The sequence below is a fragment of the Rhopalosiphum maidis genome, chromosome 1, assembly GCF_003676215.2.
Source record: "Rhopalosiphum maidis isolate BTI-1 chromosome 1, ASM367621v3, whole genome shotgun sequence".
In the NCBI taxonomy this organism is placed as follows: Eukaryota; Metazoa; Arthropoda; class Insecta; order Hemiptera; family Aphididae; genus Rhopalosiphum; species Rhopalosiphum maidis.
Genome location: NC_040877.1, coordinates 74,270,251 through 74,286,792, shown reverse-complemented (window position 1 = coordinate 74,286,792; position 16,542 = coordinate 74,270,251). Strand labels below are relative to the sequence as shown.

Here is a 16,542-nt window from a genome sequence, read left to right as displayed (position 1 = left end):
ATTGTCATACATACATCACAAAATACTAAACTGAAAAATTACAAATATACAGATACCAAGTACTGTACAAAATTGACTTAATTTTAGTAAGCTTAAGACTATGTACATTTATACTACATAGTACATATAATGATTAATAAACGCATTGATTCTCATTTAGAACCATAAAGATTCTATTCTTAGGATTGGAAAATTAAATTAATAACTGACAAGAAGTTTAACTTTTTAGGTTTTTATTATAATTGTCAAATAATAAAATTGTACAATTATTTTGCAGCTGCAGTAGCTTTTTCTTCTTCTCGAATCCTGTCCTTCTTTAATGGACCCATGAAAGCTGCCTTGTCGGCAACAGTCTGGAAGCGTCCATGACCGAATTTGGATGAGGTATCGATGAATTTCAAGTTTATACTTTCTAAAGCAGCACGTTTTGTGTGTACCAACAAAGACTATAAAAAAAGAATATAATTAGGTTTAAACATGAAAAACAAATTTAGAATTCATTAATACTAATATAACAATGTCTTAAGAAACAATTTAACAAATTATGACCTCAGTCCTATCAATGCGTTAAACATACAATCATTGAATAATTCATGAAAAATGGCTCTGGGTTGTTATGCATCATTGGTCATACTTTGAAAATCATTATCATTAAGAAATTACAACTTAAAAAAGACCTCGGTCCTATCAATGCGATAAAAAAAATACATGTGGAGTTCATAAAAAAATGGCTCTAAAAAATATACTCGTCATTGGTCATGGTAACACAAACAGTAAAAACAAAATGAATAGATGTCGGTGAATAGAATGATAACGCTTATGTAGTATTAACAGTTGTTAATTAGAATGATTTAGAATTAAAATTCTTTAGAAAATCAATATACAAAAAGCTTACTATTAAACATCATTTTCAAACATACATACAAAATACAGTCACACACAATCCCATAAGTTATCATTGAATAGAAAAACTAAAATTCAAGAAAAAGGAAACTTCTTAACATGTGCAATTTAAATATTGTTTAATTTATAAATACACACGCCGATGTCTGCAGCACATGAGTACATGCCTGGTCATCATTTATTATACATAACAAAGACAGATCTAATGAAATACATACAAAATAGTGGGATTTTTGTTAAAAGAAAATAATCTAATACACTAAAAATATTTTAAAGCTTGTCGTGAAAAAACCTCAGATAATTGGGATAAAGCATTTAGTTCACAGACATTCATAGGATTGGCTCTGGTTTTTCATCATAGGTTTTTTCACAAGTCCAAAATTATTTTTGAAATAAAAAAAACTTACTTTACGAAGAGTAATGACTCGCTTCTTAGGACCGACACAACATCCCTTGATCATGAGGAAATCATTGTTAACTTCACCATAATGTGGGAAACCTCCCATGGGAGTTATGGTCTTCTCGGTCAAATCATACTCAGTTGATGCATTGTTTTTAATAACCTATAAAACAAATAAGGTATTGAATTATTTCAATTAAAAAAACACTTCATAATAGTAATACTAATAATTACTAATGTGTATAGCATGGTCTACTAGTAAGTCATAGTCCGATGGACTCGTAAAAGTTACGGAATAATGCTAATCTATAACTCACATCTAAACACACTAGGACTAGAGGGGTTAAATTAATTTTTGATGTGATAGCCTACACATTTAAATTTAAGACCCTTATTCTATAAGAATAGTTAAAACTACTCAATCATTTTAAGTTAAATAGAAGTCTTGCCAAATCAGTAGGAAGGCAGCATGGTGGTATCTTCATAAAAAATATCAAGAATGCAAACATCATGTGTAATCATCATTCAATACAAGACAATTTATAAAAACAAAATGTGCTAGGCATGGTCTACTAGTAAGTCACTGCCCGATGGACTCTTACACGTTTTGGAATAATGCCAACCATTAACACCAATCTAAACACAAGGCTTAGCGGATTAATTTCATTTTTGATGTGATAGCCTATACACCTCGATTATATTCAAGATCCTTATTCTATCTAAATAGTATAACTATTTCATCAGTATTGGATAACTAAAATTCTTAAGTCTTGGTTTGTCAGTAGGAAGGCAGCATGTTGGTATCTTCATAAATTTCAAGAATGCAAACATCATGTATTATCATCATTCAACCCAAGACAAAATACTTAAGATAAAATGTGCCAGGCATGGTCTACTAGCAAGTCACTGCCCGATGGGCTCTTGCACGTTACGGAATAATGCCCAACTTCAGCTTCAAATCCGAACTCTAAAGTTTGGCGAGCTAAATTACTATATGATGTATACGGTATATACGTTGCAATTTTAACAACACTTTCACCGTTTGATTATCAAAGATAATCCATCAATAAAATGATTTACTAAACAAAAATTGTACAAACATGTTAATAATTACCTTTCCATCCTTGGTATGAATTCCAAGACCAATACGGTATATCTTCTTATTGATTTCAGTTCGATGATGGTAACCTTTTTGACCAGCACGAGCAACAGTGAACTGGACACGACTGGGATGCCATGCTCCAATACAAGCAACCTTACGAAGACCTTTATGGGTCTTGCGCGGCAACTTCTTTGTATGCCAACGAGATGTAACACCTTAATAATATATCATACATGAATTTCAATAAAAGAACAAAATGTTAATAAAATATTATACCTTTGTATCCACGACCCTTAGTGACACCAATACAATCAATCATCTCATCTGGAGCGAAAACATGAGAAACAGGTACTGGCTTCTCAAAATGTTCTTTAGCCCATTGTACTTTTTCAGCAACTGTACCTCCATTAACTTGGATTTCCATAATGTGAGCTTTCTTTTGACGTTTCTTCAACAATTTCATCTATACATGCAAATAATATTATAAAACATTAAATTAAGAAAAAATGATAAAAAATGGTTACATACAAAGCAGTTATTTATAAGTAGTAACCTCAGACCGCCCTAGGGGTTGACATCAATTAAATTCAGTGTCTAACTGTATTAATATTATTCATCATCGGTGAAATATAAAGAATAAAAACTAAATAAAACTAATAAAATATTACCTGAGTATGTGCAACGACACGGATAACTTTGGAATATTTGGCAATTTTACCAAGATCCTTGGCAATTTGTCTTTTACCATTTTCATCTTGCCACTTCCTCGAGTACTTGACAAAAGCCTTCTTCTTAGATTTGTACCTAAAGGTAGAACACATAAATGAAGAGCGGCCTCATCATAGACAATGTCTAGATTGGAGACACAACTAACTTCTTGCCATCATTCAAAATCATTTGAAACCATTGGCAATAGGTACGACTCTCATCCGCTGGCGGAGAGGAGAGATAAATGGTTAATTATTTACACAGAAACAATAAATCATTGATCTGAGTATATAAAAAAAAAAATTATAATAAAAGTAGCCTCAGACCGCCCTAGTAAAGTGGCATCATAATATTCAGTAAATCTAACTGTAAACATTTATTAAACTAAATCATCATTGGCTATAACCAAATAATTTTGTTTGAAACATACCAGTTCTTGTAGAAACGTCTGCGGCAATCTTCAGACAAATGTTCAGCGAACACAGTCTTCAAAGGCTTAAGACCATAAGGAGTCTCAACATAACCTACAACGCCAACAATGATCATGGGTGGAGCTTCCAAAATGGTAACGGGCTCTACAATTTCCTTCTTGTTGAGTTCTTAAACAAACAAATAAATCAGTTAAAAAAAATCAAATAGAAGTTCACAAAAATCTTACTTGATCCTGGACGGTCAGCTTCACGAACCACGTGGGTCATACCAGCTTTGTATGCAATGAAAGCAGTTAAATGGATTGGTTTGCTCGGATCATCTTTAGGGAAAGACTTTACTCTACCACGATGACGACGTGCGCGCTTCTTTGGGTAGAAACCCATAGAACCATGACGAGGAGCACTAAATTTACGATGAGACTGAAAAATGTGTAACAAGATCATATGAATAAAAATAAACACGTGAAAGCAAAGTTACTACACAGGCATTCAACATCATTAACTAGTCTATTCATAATATATTCTGTTTAGAATATTATATGCAATTAACCACGTGGATTCAAATTTGTAGAATTTAGAAAATTTCGGCCACTTCAAGTAAAATAGATGTAATTCTTAGATTTAATGTGTAAACCGAATACATCGATGATAAAATGTGATTGTTGATGCAATACACTCATCATTATATTTCGAACAAAGTGCACAGTGCAGTTTTGAGAAAAATTCCAACAGTTAAACACGTAATTTGTGTTAGGTAGATATATATAATCTGTCTGTTTACTTAAAGAAACACATTAACGCAAAACGAAAAAGACAGACGCGTTTCCTAACCTTAAATTCGCAAACAAGACGGTTATGAAAAATCGAAATTTGGTATTAATTATTGAGTGTTCAAAGAAGATGAAAGAATAAAAACTAAGAAGACTAAAAAATACTAATATAAAAGAATAAATAGACAAAACAGGGGAATCTGTCAAACGACAGCATATTTCGGCCGCCGAGGCATGATGCGCACGGTAAACAAACCTAATGGCGGAAACGAAAATGCGATACTTCCTAAGAAACTTGACCAGAAAACTATATGGAAACATTGTTACGAAAATAAACTACAAACCAATACTTACCATTGCAAATGTTTCAGTCGATTGAAGTGGATGAAAAAAAAATAAAAATACTTGATGACAGTGGATGTGCGGAGGACGCGACAACCACCGGAGTACTAATGAGTACGATGATCCCAAACGAAATGAACGATTGTACTGATGGCGGTAACGCAGTACCCACTACCCGATCCAGTTTTCTATGATTTGGCAGGACGGGTAGAGGGTACGTGAAAGCGTTTCGTGGCGGCAGCCGCGCGCAGTGCCGCCAACTGCGGCAACTGGCAAAAGTCCAAGGAGAACAAAAAACGGCAAGAATTATTTTTTAAGGTTATGTTCGTACTTGACCACTCCCGATTCAGTTGGAAAACGGTAACTTCTGATTGTGCACTACCATCACCGCAATAACAAAAATAATAACAACAATAATAAACAGATGAGATAAATGATAATTGATAATTGTCTTGAACTCTGAATTCCGAACGCCCGAGAGGTGGGCTATAATTAGAACTTGGAAAGAATATTTGGATTAGCCGACTCAAGCTAACTGCTGCAGCTGAACTGTTTTCGGGAATCATCGTTATCAGATTTTTGTAACTTTTAAAGGTCAACAGGTCCATTGATTATAAACGCCGAGTAATAAAAAGTCGATAGCAAAACCCGATTCGTTTGCTGCCGCGTCCAAACATTGCCTGTATCTATTTGCGAATCGTTTTTATTGCTTACGGCCTGCGGGTTTGTCCGAACCGAAATAGAGCCGAATCCACCATCATAGATCACCGGTCCCCGTGATCTACATAGTCAGAGTTCTGTCAAGTGCTAATGCTATTACACGTCGTCGATTCTGCAAAAATGGATAACTATAAGTGTTCACTGTCTGTTGTCGACGTCTATGATATGGCACAGGACATCGGTCGAGAGTTCGAGGCAATTATAGACGCGTATGGCACTGATGCTATAACTGGACTGATGCCCAAGGTGGTATCCGCCCTAGAGCAGATGGAATTATTGGCTATGAAGAACGAACGAGAAAACACTACTGTGGACGACTTGCGATCAACGATACAACAATTGGAAATGGATAAACAGGAACGGACCGAGGACAGGATGAAATATGAGAAGGTAAATCATTTGTGAAATATTATATTACATTCTCAACTACACAGAACATATGTTAACTTATTGTGTTTAACTGTAACATAGGAGATGGAACAAATTGAAGATAAGTGGCGCGAAGACTATAACGAATTGTTGACTACTGTTTCCAGACTTCAAGATGATAATCGTAAATTGACTGAGTCTTTGCAAGCTGCCGAAAAGGATAAGATTGTTGATTCAAAATGTATCACTTTAAGAAAAATTATAATTTTATGACACTTTTTAACTTGTTATTAACTTTTAGCACAAGTTTTAAGTCCAGATGTTGATACTGTTGCTCTTCAACGTCTACGCCATACTGTTGATCAAATGCGTGATAGTATTAGAAGCTATGAACATCAATTAAATTCAAAGAGTAATGAAGTAGATTCTGTAAGTTGACATTGTATTAATTATAATGTACAATTTTATTTTTAATGTAAATTAATTTATTTTCTATTAATTATATTGTTATTTTTAGTTGACCGTTCAAATGGATAGGCTACAAACTACTTTGAAAGACTTACGACGCAAGCATCGTTTTGCACAGCTACAATGTCGTAGTTTAGTTGAAGAAAGGGCAGATATTCTTTCTCAACTTGTAAAGCAACAAAAAGAATTTATATCACTTAGACAAAGGTTTGGTATTGCTCAAAAAGAAAATGAAGACCTTTCAAAATATAGAGTTAGTTAACCGCCTTGGTATTTTTATTTGTGTAATAATTTAATTTTTATTATAAGTGTGTGTTGATATTTATTTTTCTTATATTTAGGATGATTTGCCTGATTTGAAAAATAAAGCCATTTATGATTTAGACGATCCAGATAGACCAAAGTTTACAACCAATGAACTGAAAGATATTTTGACTGAACGTAATGAACTAAAATCTCGTGTTAATGATCTTGAAGATGAACTTTCACAGTTTAAGCCTGTTGAACAGTTGACAATATCGTAAGTAACAACATTGATTATAAATACTATTATCTATTGGCTATTTATAATCAGTGGTAAAATTAAATTTCTTATCAATGAACAGCTTTTACACAACATTCCGCTTAACAATCATAATTATTATAAATTAAATACCAAGAAAAATAACTAAAAATTTTGCTGGTACCAATGTAATTCAATTTTTTCTTTACTAACGTATTATCTACACCTATCAATTTATTCATAAAAAAAAATTTATACCTTACTAAATAAGCACGTTTTTATTTTTCCATTTGCACGCTTGGTACGCATATGCTTACTACAATTTGCTTGGTTTACTACAAATCTACCACTTTGTGCATGTAAACTTGTACATTAGCCAGGAAAGAGATGAAATCCAAGAAACGCGGGTACGAAGAATTTTGTTACGAAACTGTACCACCAGAACTGACGGTCACCGAAAAAATCTTGACACCACTCCGGTCAATAAGGAAGGCTCGCAAGTGTCAATCATCACCCCAGAAAGTTCACCAGATGTAATATCCCCTACCAGGTAAGTTTCACTACTCATGTTTGACACATAGGTAATGACTTCTAAGTAGCAAAATGCTTACATTGTCTCATTTTAGTTGCTATTTTACAATTATTGCTGTGGTAAAATTTTTTTATTTCATAACTGCATGGTGGTAGAATATTGATTAATTCATTTTTCTCAAAGACAAAAACAACAACTTCAATATGCAAGACTAAATTGACTATATAAATACTGAAAAAAAATGTTTCAATATCTGAAAGTATGCTAGCATTTACTTTACATTTTATAAATAATTTGTTAATGTAAATTTATAAATATTCTATACTTTGTCCATCAAGAAAACATGTAATTCTGCATAATATGATTTTTTGTTGGACTGCAGTGTAATCTCTTGCTGTACAGAGTATAGTTGAATTAAATCTATAGACTTTTGAACAGAAATGTTGATAGTTTATTCATTGTTCTATTATAAATTTTATAGTTCAATTATTTTTTTTTTCTTATCCAGGTCCGATGATGAACAGGAAGAAGGCCCTGTTCAAGGACCATTACCTTTAGAACCTGATGATGCACCATGGAAACGAAACCCAGAATCTGGCATTCGTAAACTGTAAGTGTATTATATTGTGAAGTATTTTTATCATTAGTTGATGAATTATTTATTTATTTATTTTAATTTTTTTTTTCTGATTACAGTTTTCGTAAGATGTTTGCTGAAACTAACAACTCTTTATTTTCTAAGACTAGTCCTAAACATCCTAAGTTATCATTATCCAAAATGGCTGTATCCATTGGTCATTCGTCTATTATGGGACCACCTGAAGTGTGATAAATAAAACATTGATCTCAATTTTAATTATTGTTTATTAATGTTTACAAGTATTATTAAGGCATATGCATAGCTAAATTATAAGGGATCAGTTAACATAAGTAACTACAAATCAAATTAAATTAGTTTTTAAATTTTTTTTTTTTTTTTTGCATATATATTTTACAATACTTTTATCGTGATTATTTATTATTAATTCTTAAATGGCTTGGGCATAGCTCATACAAATTGAATTTTTTTATTATTTATTTATCATAATTGAATGCTTATTTATAAATACAAACAAATATCTACCTTTTCCATGTTAGATTTTTAATCATAGTTTTTATGTTAGTTCTAATTATTTTGAGAAAAAGCCATGTAAAAGTATTATAAATTAATTAAATAAGTCCTATTCTAATTTAAACGACGTTATGTATGTGATTATTACATTCAGATAATTTTTTTTTATTATTCATTAGTAACATACAAAAAAATATGCTTTTACTTTGGTTAATTAACTTTTGTATCAAGTTAAAGAAAAAAATGCTCATAATATTTTGTTTTTAATGACCCCCTTATCAATTGTATTACAATATAGTACAATAATATTTAGGGCAAATGCTTTTGACGTAACTCATCTAGTCGAGTTGATAATTATATAAAATTGTTATATTTTTTTTCATTGTTTTGTGTACGTACTTAAATCAAAGTGAAGTATATTTTTATAGTGATTTATAATCAAATATTTAACTATTTTTAAATAGTATTAAATTTATAATTGTATTTATATTGTATTGTACTGCCCATTGCTTATTAATGTATAGAGCAACGTTTTGTTGAAGAAAAAGCGTACTTCCAAAATATTTATTTTAATTGGCTATTTTTTTGTTAATCATAATTATTTGTAAAGATAGTAATATATTATTTTGAATTGGACAATATTTTTATCAAAATTTGCTTTTTTTATGCTTAGGTATTAAAATCTTTTGACTATTACCCCAATACAATTTTGTTTTCTATTTATTTATACAGCTCTAACTTTGTAAGCTTGTCGGCTGACTTAACAATAATTTTATTGAAATTGATTTATTGTTAACTTTTCATATGCAATATGAAAAGTTTTATTGATATTCAAAATGAGATTGTTTTAAAATTTAATTTAAATTGTTTGTAGTATCATTGTTAATTATAAATCTATGAACTATTACGCAATTTAATTTTTTCACGAATAAGAATTACCTCTAAAACCCTATGGCCTATATAATGTACATGAAAACATGGTCATATTCAAAGATATATGAATAATGACATAAGTCATTGCATATTAGTATTGATATATTTATTATTTTTTAAATAAATTCAACTTATAGGTTTTTCTTATGTATTTGCAAACCAAAACAAAAGTTTGATATTTTATTAATAGAATTAAAAAATTATACATTTAAAATTTTAAGTACTACATAATACCCCACATATTGAACAAAATTATAAAAACAAATATAAAATACAATTTTCATGAATAGTGTACCTATTCTTTATAACAGTTTGGATTAGGTACCCAGCATTAAAGTTATCAAAACTAAACAATTTTACCATAATAGTATGCTGTATTTTTTTAAATAAAAATGTCTTCCATTCGTTCAAAATTCAATTGATTTCAAAATTGTTTTTTTCTTCATAGTACAAATAAATAACTCTTAAAAAAGCTATTTTCAAATTAAAAAAAAAAATTTAAATGGTTTTTACTTTTGGAAAAGGTAGGCAATTACTCTATTAGTCGTATATAGGGCCCGGAAGTTGATAACCTTAAAAACATTCAAAAATGACCTAAAAAAATTATAAATATTTGTTTTAAATTAATAAAAATATTTTTTTTATATATTGTACTCTATTTTACTACACAATTCTATATACATATATTTATCAAAGCTTACAAATTACTCAAAATTACAAAAAATTAAATAAAATTTTTTTCTACATTTCAAAAATATTACAAAAATTAATAAAATTTAGGTAAGTATACAATATTTACTACAACACGATAACGACGACTGTAATTGGTAAGATAAAATCAAATAGGTACTAATCTTAGTCCGTGGTAATTTCAAAGTTCTAAGTAAGTTATCGGCATAATGATAAGTGAACTAATGTGAAATCAGTAAAAATGTCTAAAAATGACTTAAAAAGTAATAAACACCAAAAAATGTAAAATAAAAATTAGTTTTTCAGATTCACATACTAATGACACACATTTGTGGCCAGGAGAGCATCGTCTAAACCAGCGTTTCCCAAAGTGGGCGATATCGCCCCCTTGGGGGCGTTAGTTCTCTCTAAGGGGGCAATGGAAGTTACAAGCCTTATTCGGGGTCATTTCATTACAAAAGGGGGGCGGTGACAGTTGCAATTGTTTTTAACAATATTATGTATATTACTACATTGTTTGCTTCTTGCGAAAATTGAACCTAACATCAACCAACTTCTAGCAAAACATCAGTCAACATCCATCTCATTAGCACACCTTTTTTTATTTGTACCTATACAATTATACATTATACAATATTATGATAAAACATATACTTATTTTTAAACAATAAATTTAATTTTTCATTGCATACTTTTTTTAAGGGGGCGTCTGTCGGATTTTTTTTTTTTTGAAGTGGGCGGTAAAGAAAACAATTTTGGGAACCACTAGTCCAAACAGTTCCAAAAAAAAATTGCAAAATACATCATCTTCCGAGCCCTAGTCATATATTACATAGAAAAAAACTGCATTATTTTTCGAATTACAGTTTTTGACTTTCCAATTAATTTATTAATTTATTTGAACACAGTTAACTAACTAAAAATTGCTTGGGTGTGGAGTAGTGAGTGAAATATTGTACAACTATGCGGGTTACGAGTTACGATTAATACAACGACAAGGCTGATTATCGCATGTATAAGAAACATTTCCTGCTAACCCATTTCTTTTTCAACTGTACTAATAAGCTAAATTCATAATCAGTTCCTCCCAACATTTTGAGGTCACACTTTTTATTAACACATTACCATATATAAGAGCCTAAGTATTAACATACTTACACTTATTATAATTTTTATTTATTAATATTAATTGTTCTTTTCGTTCACTAATATCAACAATTTCAAAATTCTTTTTTACACGGTTTCACATAAGACACGTATACGGTTGTCATTATAAGCTTTAGATGTGTATTATTTGGACACGGAACATATTCAATAGTATTTAAGATTATGATCGATAAGATTTGTACTTATTTCTAATAATACCAATTTACCATGTACCTACCTACATGTAATAAACTATGTCTCTTGTCTCTTTTCGATACAACTTTTTTGTAGATTAAATTGATTAAGAATGAAAACCGACGCGATAATATGTTAGGTATACAGTTGGATAATTCAAAGTTCAAGTAATATGTTCATGTTCTATGGTAAATATGATAATGATTTACTTCAGCAATGTAATTTTGTTACAAGTAAACTCATAGGCGGGGATTGGGGGGTGCTTGAGTGGCTTAGCCTACACTCCTAAAAAAAAAAGATTGAAAGCCCTCCCCCCAAATTAATGAACATTTTTAAAAGTCATATGTGGACGGCCGGACGTCGGACTTATTTTACAACAATTGGCAATTGACAAAATCTTAGAACTTTACGAAATATATTTTTTCCCGAAATTTAATCAATATAATAATTATTACAACAATACAACATATACCTACTATAGTCGCGACGGATTGAACAATTTAATAACTCTTCAATATTATATACATTGAAAAAGATATCAATATCAGTAGGTATTGAGAACATTATTAATACATTTGCTAATTTAAATAGGTTTATTATACTAAAATAATAAAATATTTATTGTATTATAAATAAATGATTTTAAAGTACATATGTAGTTTGTATTGCGTATTTAGTAGGTTTTCTTTTTAGTTGGTAATTATTAGTTGGTTATTTAGTAGTTAACTCATATTGGAGGAATACAATGGACGCCGCTTATAAGACTTACTTTGGGACCAGCACAAAGTGAGTCTTATAACCAAATGAATCATGTAGGCGAAGTGGAAAAAAAAATTTAATTACATATTTATAAATTGTATTTTACTATAAATTTTGCTTTAATTTTAATTTACTTTAATACATATAATATTACATATTACATATCTATTATTTAATACATTTAAAAATTCTGATAAAAAAAATTAAAATTATAATACATATTATACATATTATAAAAATTATTATAAATTAATAAAAAATTATAAAAGATGTATCATGTATTTATTATTTATGAAAAATATTTGTAATTTTGGTTTGTTTTGAGTATTAATATTTCGAAAATATATTTCTCGTACTCATATTACAATAACGATAATTACAAAAATGTGAAATGCGATAAAATTTATTGTAAATACACACATTAAAAAGCATGAATTGAAACCAGAAATAACCCAAAAAATATGTAATTTTTAAAAACCAATTTATTTCTAAATTTTAACCAAAAATGTTTATTTTTTTTACAAAATTTGAGTATTATAAGCGAAGTGGTGAGTATTATGACCGAATTTTTTATAATGTATTTGGTTACGTCCGGATTGTTCCAGACGATTTTGAGTCTAATAAGCGACTAAACCTTGTATCCGTGAGTCTTATAAACGGCGTCCCCTGTATATATTGATATTAGTGAGGGGGTGTGGGGGCAAAGCCCCCACGGCTTATTTTGTAAAAAATAGATTTAAGCCCCCCTAAAATTCAATCAAATCTCCGCTTATGAGTAAACTGCAAATTAATTATATATCAACGACTAATGTAAGCATTTGAATTTTACATGTTGTTATTATTAATATAAATAATTTAGTATTTACAAATATTCAGTGGATCGATAGGAAATCGGCGGAATCAACATACGTAATATGAAAATTTTCGGTGAAATCAATACTGAATAGGTAAAAAATTTTGAAGTTAATACGCTGAACAATCAACATACGCCCCTACTGGTTATGGTCGTGTATCTCAAAACCTAACCTAACTCGCTTGAGCTACTTGAGGATATTACACTTACCTATACCGGCTATACGTATAATGATGGTATGGTTATAAACTTATAACAATATAACTGCATTTTTACGACTACAACATTGCTTATAATGTAGAATAATTACGAAGCTTTTTAGTTATAGTATGTACATAAAATAACATAAAATATATTTTATAGTATAAATGTATAATAATAATATAAAAATAAAACTGGTGTCCTAATCAGCTTAAGGTAAAGTACAAGGAGAATCGTAGTAAGTATAGGTAATAAATTATTACCTTGGGTTAGAAAAACTTATTAGTTATTATTAGAGCTCGGAAGTTGTAGAAGCTAAAAAAGGCAAAATATGCACGAAAAAATGTTAAATATGCAAAAAAATTATTCTAAATTCTAAAAATAAAATACATCAGATGTTGCTAAATGCTAGTAAATTAATAATATACATAAAAACTATTTATACCTAATTCAAAAAAAATTATATCTGGTTGGCATTTTGACATCTTATTGAGCTGAAAATAAAATTAAAAATATTTTTTCAGTATTTTTAAATTACGAAAAAAATAAATGTTTTCTAATACCTGTTAAGTTTAATTTAATATAAATTTTAATATGCAGGTTAAGAAAAAAAATCAATTTTTTTAGTTTTAAATTTATCTAGTTGATACTTTGGGGAGTTAAAAGTATTTTGCCATATTGTCAAACCTACGTGTATTTCTACGTGACCAAACAATATAAATAGTTTCCTTAATCAGTGATTGATGGTTTTTTTTGTATTTTATCTGCGTGCGACAACTTTACCGTTATTTATTTTATAGAATAAATAATATACAATCATGATATGTAAGCATATTATCATTACAATTTACAATATTATACCCAAAACATCTTTAGCAATATTTTACAGAAAATATGTAGTAATTAACAAATTTCGCCCAGTATCGCCCCTCTCATTAATCTCAAAAAAAAAAAATATCTGACTCCACAGCTGCGCAAATGATTAATATGAACAATGAAAAAATATTCATTGAAATGTCATTTATACTCATAACTCATTGAGTACTATTCGATATCTATGACTTATTTTTATTATTATTTACTTATTTAACTTAACGATTTGACTTATAATATATTTAATATTTATACTTTAACTAATATTTGGAATTTTAAAGTAAAATACATTTGATATTTTTTACATTGTCGTTTTTTTTTTAAGGTTATTATATTTTCAGGAAAGTATTGCTAAAAATGTGTTGGTTATAGTATGTTATATTTCTAAATAAATAATTAACAAATATACCAAGTTTATTATTATCACAAATGTACTACACTAAAAATTAAAATTTCTTCCGTTTTCTTTATTAGGAATTTATAATAAAATATTATCAATTTTTTGGATACCTATTGCCTATTGGTTATTATACTATTCAGTGGCAGTAAATTGGGCTAAATTGTTAGGGTTGCAATCAGTCTCTAGGTTGGACAGACTTGTGGAGGGCTTCGCCCTCCACACCCCCCTAAAATATTTTATTTTATTCTAGATTTAACATTACAAGTACATAAATTCAACAAAACTATATTAACCTTAAACACATATTGTATTTATTGGTAATTGATATATATTATGAATATACGCCATAAATAGGGTATATAATACTTACTTTCAAAATAAAATTTCGACTTTAAGTAAAGGTAGTGAATAACAAAATATCCTTAAGAGGATGTTAGCGCACTGTTTGTTTTCTCTCTCTACCCCATGCGCAACATAGACAAAACGCATTTACACAGTCTGAGTAGAACTCGCTCAATTTTGGTTCTAGAGTAAATATACCTATTATAAAATTAAATTTTGATAACATTTCTGAGTAGAGGACGATGTTTTTTCCATTATTTCCAATACAACGTTAATTATATAGTTTAGAAATAGCTATAAATTACAACATTTTTAACCTTTAACTTTTTAAAATTTTTATTTATAAAATAACTCATCGTCTTGTACTCAGAAATATTGTCAACATTTAATTTTAAATTAGGTATATTTACTCTAAAAACCAAAATTGAGCGAGTTCTACTCATATATGCGTAAATGCGTTTTGTCTGTTGCGCGTGGGCTAGAGAGAGAAAACAAACGGTGCGCTGACATTCTCTGAAATAGGTATTTAATGATATTAAATTAATATAAATTTAATTTCAATAAATTGTAAATGAATACTAAAGATATGATATAAAATTAATTATTAACTATATTAATCTTTTTCTTGTAGAATGGAGGTTTTCTTCAAAAAGGTTAACATTTTTCTCAATATTTGTATTAATATTTTTCTAATAATTAGGTACAACAATTAATACCGAAATAATAAAAAAATATTTACAAAAATAAATTTAATTTTCTCAATAATATAAAATTAACTTATTAATTAATATAAAAGTTAAATTACAGATAAAAAATAAACTGTTTTATTCGTCAAAATTTTAGTTTTAATGTAACATTAAACTCGAGTCGGCAGGTCACAATAAATATTGGTATAATTATAGAAAATGATAGAACAAAACTATAAATAAATGTGAAAAGGATATAATATAATAATAATTCCAGTGCTTCAAAACTAAGTTAAACATTGGTTCTCAAAATATAAATTAGTTAATTTATTATTATATTGATATTTTAATTTTTTGAAGACTGAAATCGTGATTTTTTGGTGTCGCAAAAAGATACTCGTGCGACCCCCAGTTTACGCCACTGATACTATTACTCACGGACTAAGATATAAATTAAGAATTAAGATATATCTTAGTCCGATCAATTACCTACTGGTTTCTAGGTTGAAGTACTATAATAGTCTGTGAATTCTAATGTCCTAGCATCAGTAGTATCTTGTGGTTGTATAGCACTATAGCAGGTTCTACTGTTCTACAGTAAGTTGTAGTACAATAATAGCAAAAATAGTACCTAACGAGTAACGGATTTTCCATCGGACGCAATTAAAGTATACATATACAATATTGAATATGTACATGACAGAAACACGGCCCGCAACTTAGTATATAACTGAGAAATACGGACCACAACTTACGAATGTTATCGAGTAACAGGATCTTTTTACCGGGATGCAACTAATATTTACCGAGCTTCTTGCAGGAACTAGGAAGTAGGTACATTATTCCTATTAGATTTGAATAGGTTTGATTCTGTAGAAGTAATAATTTATGAAAATAAGAGAATTAAATCATGTTCTTTAATTATAATTTATTATTTTGAATGTGCATATAATGTGCATATACCTAGGTTTAAATTTTTTTCTGATCCCCCCCCCCACAAGGGCAGTGGGTACACTGGTTGGCGGCTGCTAATATAAAGGCCAGCCGCTATATAGTAATATAATATTTTATGTACATCAGCAATTTTTATAATATTATACTTATCT

The 16,542-nt window shown here is 29.2% G+C and overlaps 2 protein-coding genes across 7 annotated transcripts; one reads left to right on the top strand and one right to left on the bottom strand.

Moving 5' to 3' along the window:
• Positions 1 to 216: 216 nt before the first annotated feature.
• LOC113551382 (60S ribosomal protein L3) lies at positions 217 to 4,827 on the bottom strand. The gene is made up of 8 exons (XM_026953601.1): positions 4,669 to 4,827; positions 3,772 to 3,964; positions 3,544 to 3,712; positions 3,074 to 3,209; positions 2,682 to 2,868; positions 2,418 to 2,620; positions 1,311 to 1,466; positions 217 to 446 (listed from the first exon to the last, which is right to left on the bottom strand). Exons 1-8 carry the CDS (start codon positions 4,669 to 4,671, stop codon positions 267 to 269), a joined length of 1,227 nt encoding a protein of 408 aa, XP_026809402.1. The 5' UTR covers positions 4,672 to 4,827; the 3' UTR covers positions 217 to 266.
• A 265-nt stretch (positions 4,828 to 5,092) lies between these two features.
• On the top strand, positions 5,093 to 8,999 carry LOC113560453 (RILP-like protein homolog). Of its 6 annotated transcripts, XR_003406115.1 has the most exons (9): positions 5,093 to 5,766; positions 5,848 to 5,986; positions 6,047 to 6,174; positions 6,263 to 6,466; positions 6,555 to 6,733; positions 7,092 to 7,265; positions 7,342 to 7,506; positions 7,756 to 7,857; positions 7,944 to 7,964. XR_003406115.1 is itself a non-coding variant. In XM_026966331.1 (8 exons), exons 1-8 carry the CDS (start codon positions 5,467 to 5,469, stop codon positions 8,074 to 8,076), a joined length of 1,359 nt encoding a protein of 452 aa, XP_026822132.1. In that variant the 5' UTR covers positions 5,094 to 5,466; the 3' UTR covers positions 8,077 to 8,999. The 6 variants fall into 6 exon arrangements, 4 of the variants coding, with proteins under 4 accessions (XP_026822135.1, XP_026822132.1, XP_026822134.1 ...); XR_003406116.1 differs by lacking the exon at positions 7,342 to 7,506 and having other exon boundaries at positions 5,094 to 5,766; positions 7,096 to 7,265; positions 7,944 to 7,983; XM_026966331.1 differs by lacking the exon at positions 7,342 to 7,506 and having other exon boundaries at positions 5,094 to 5,766; positions 7,944 to 8,999.
• Positions 9,000 to 16,542: the final 7,543 nt, after the last annotated feature.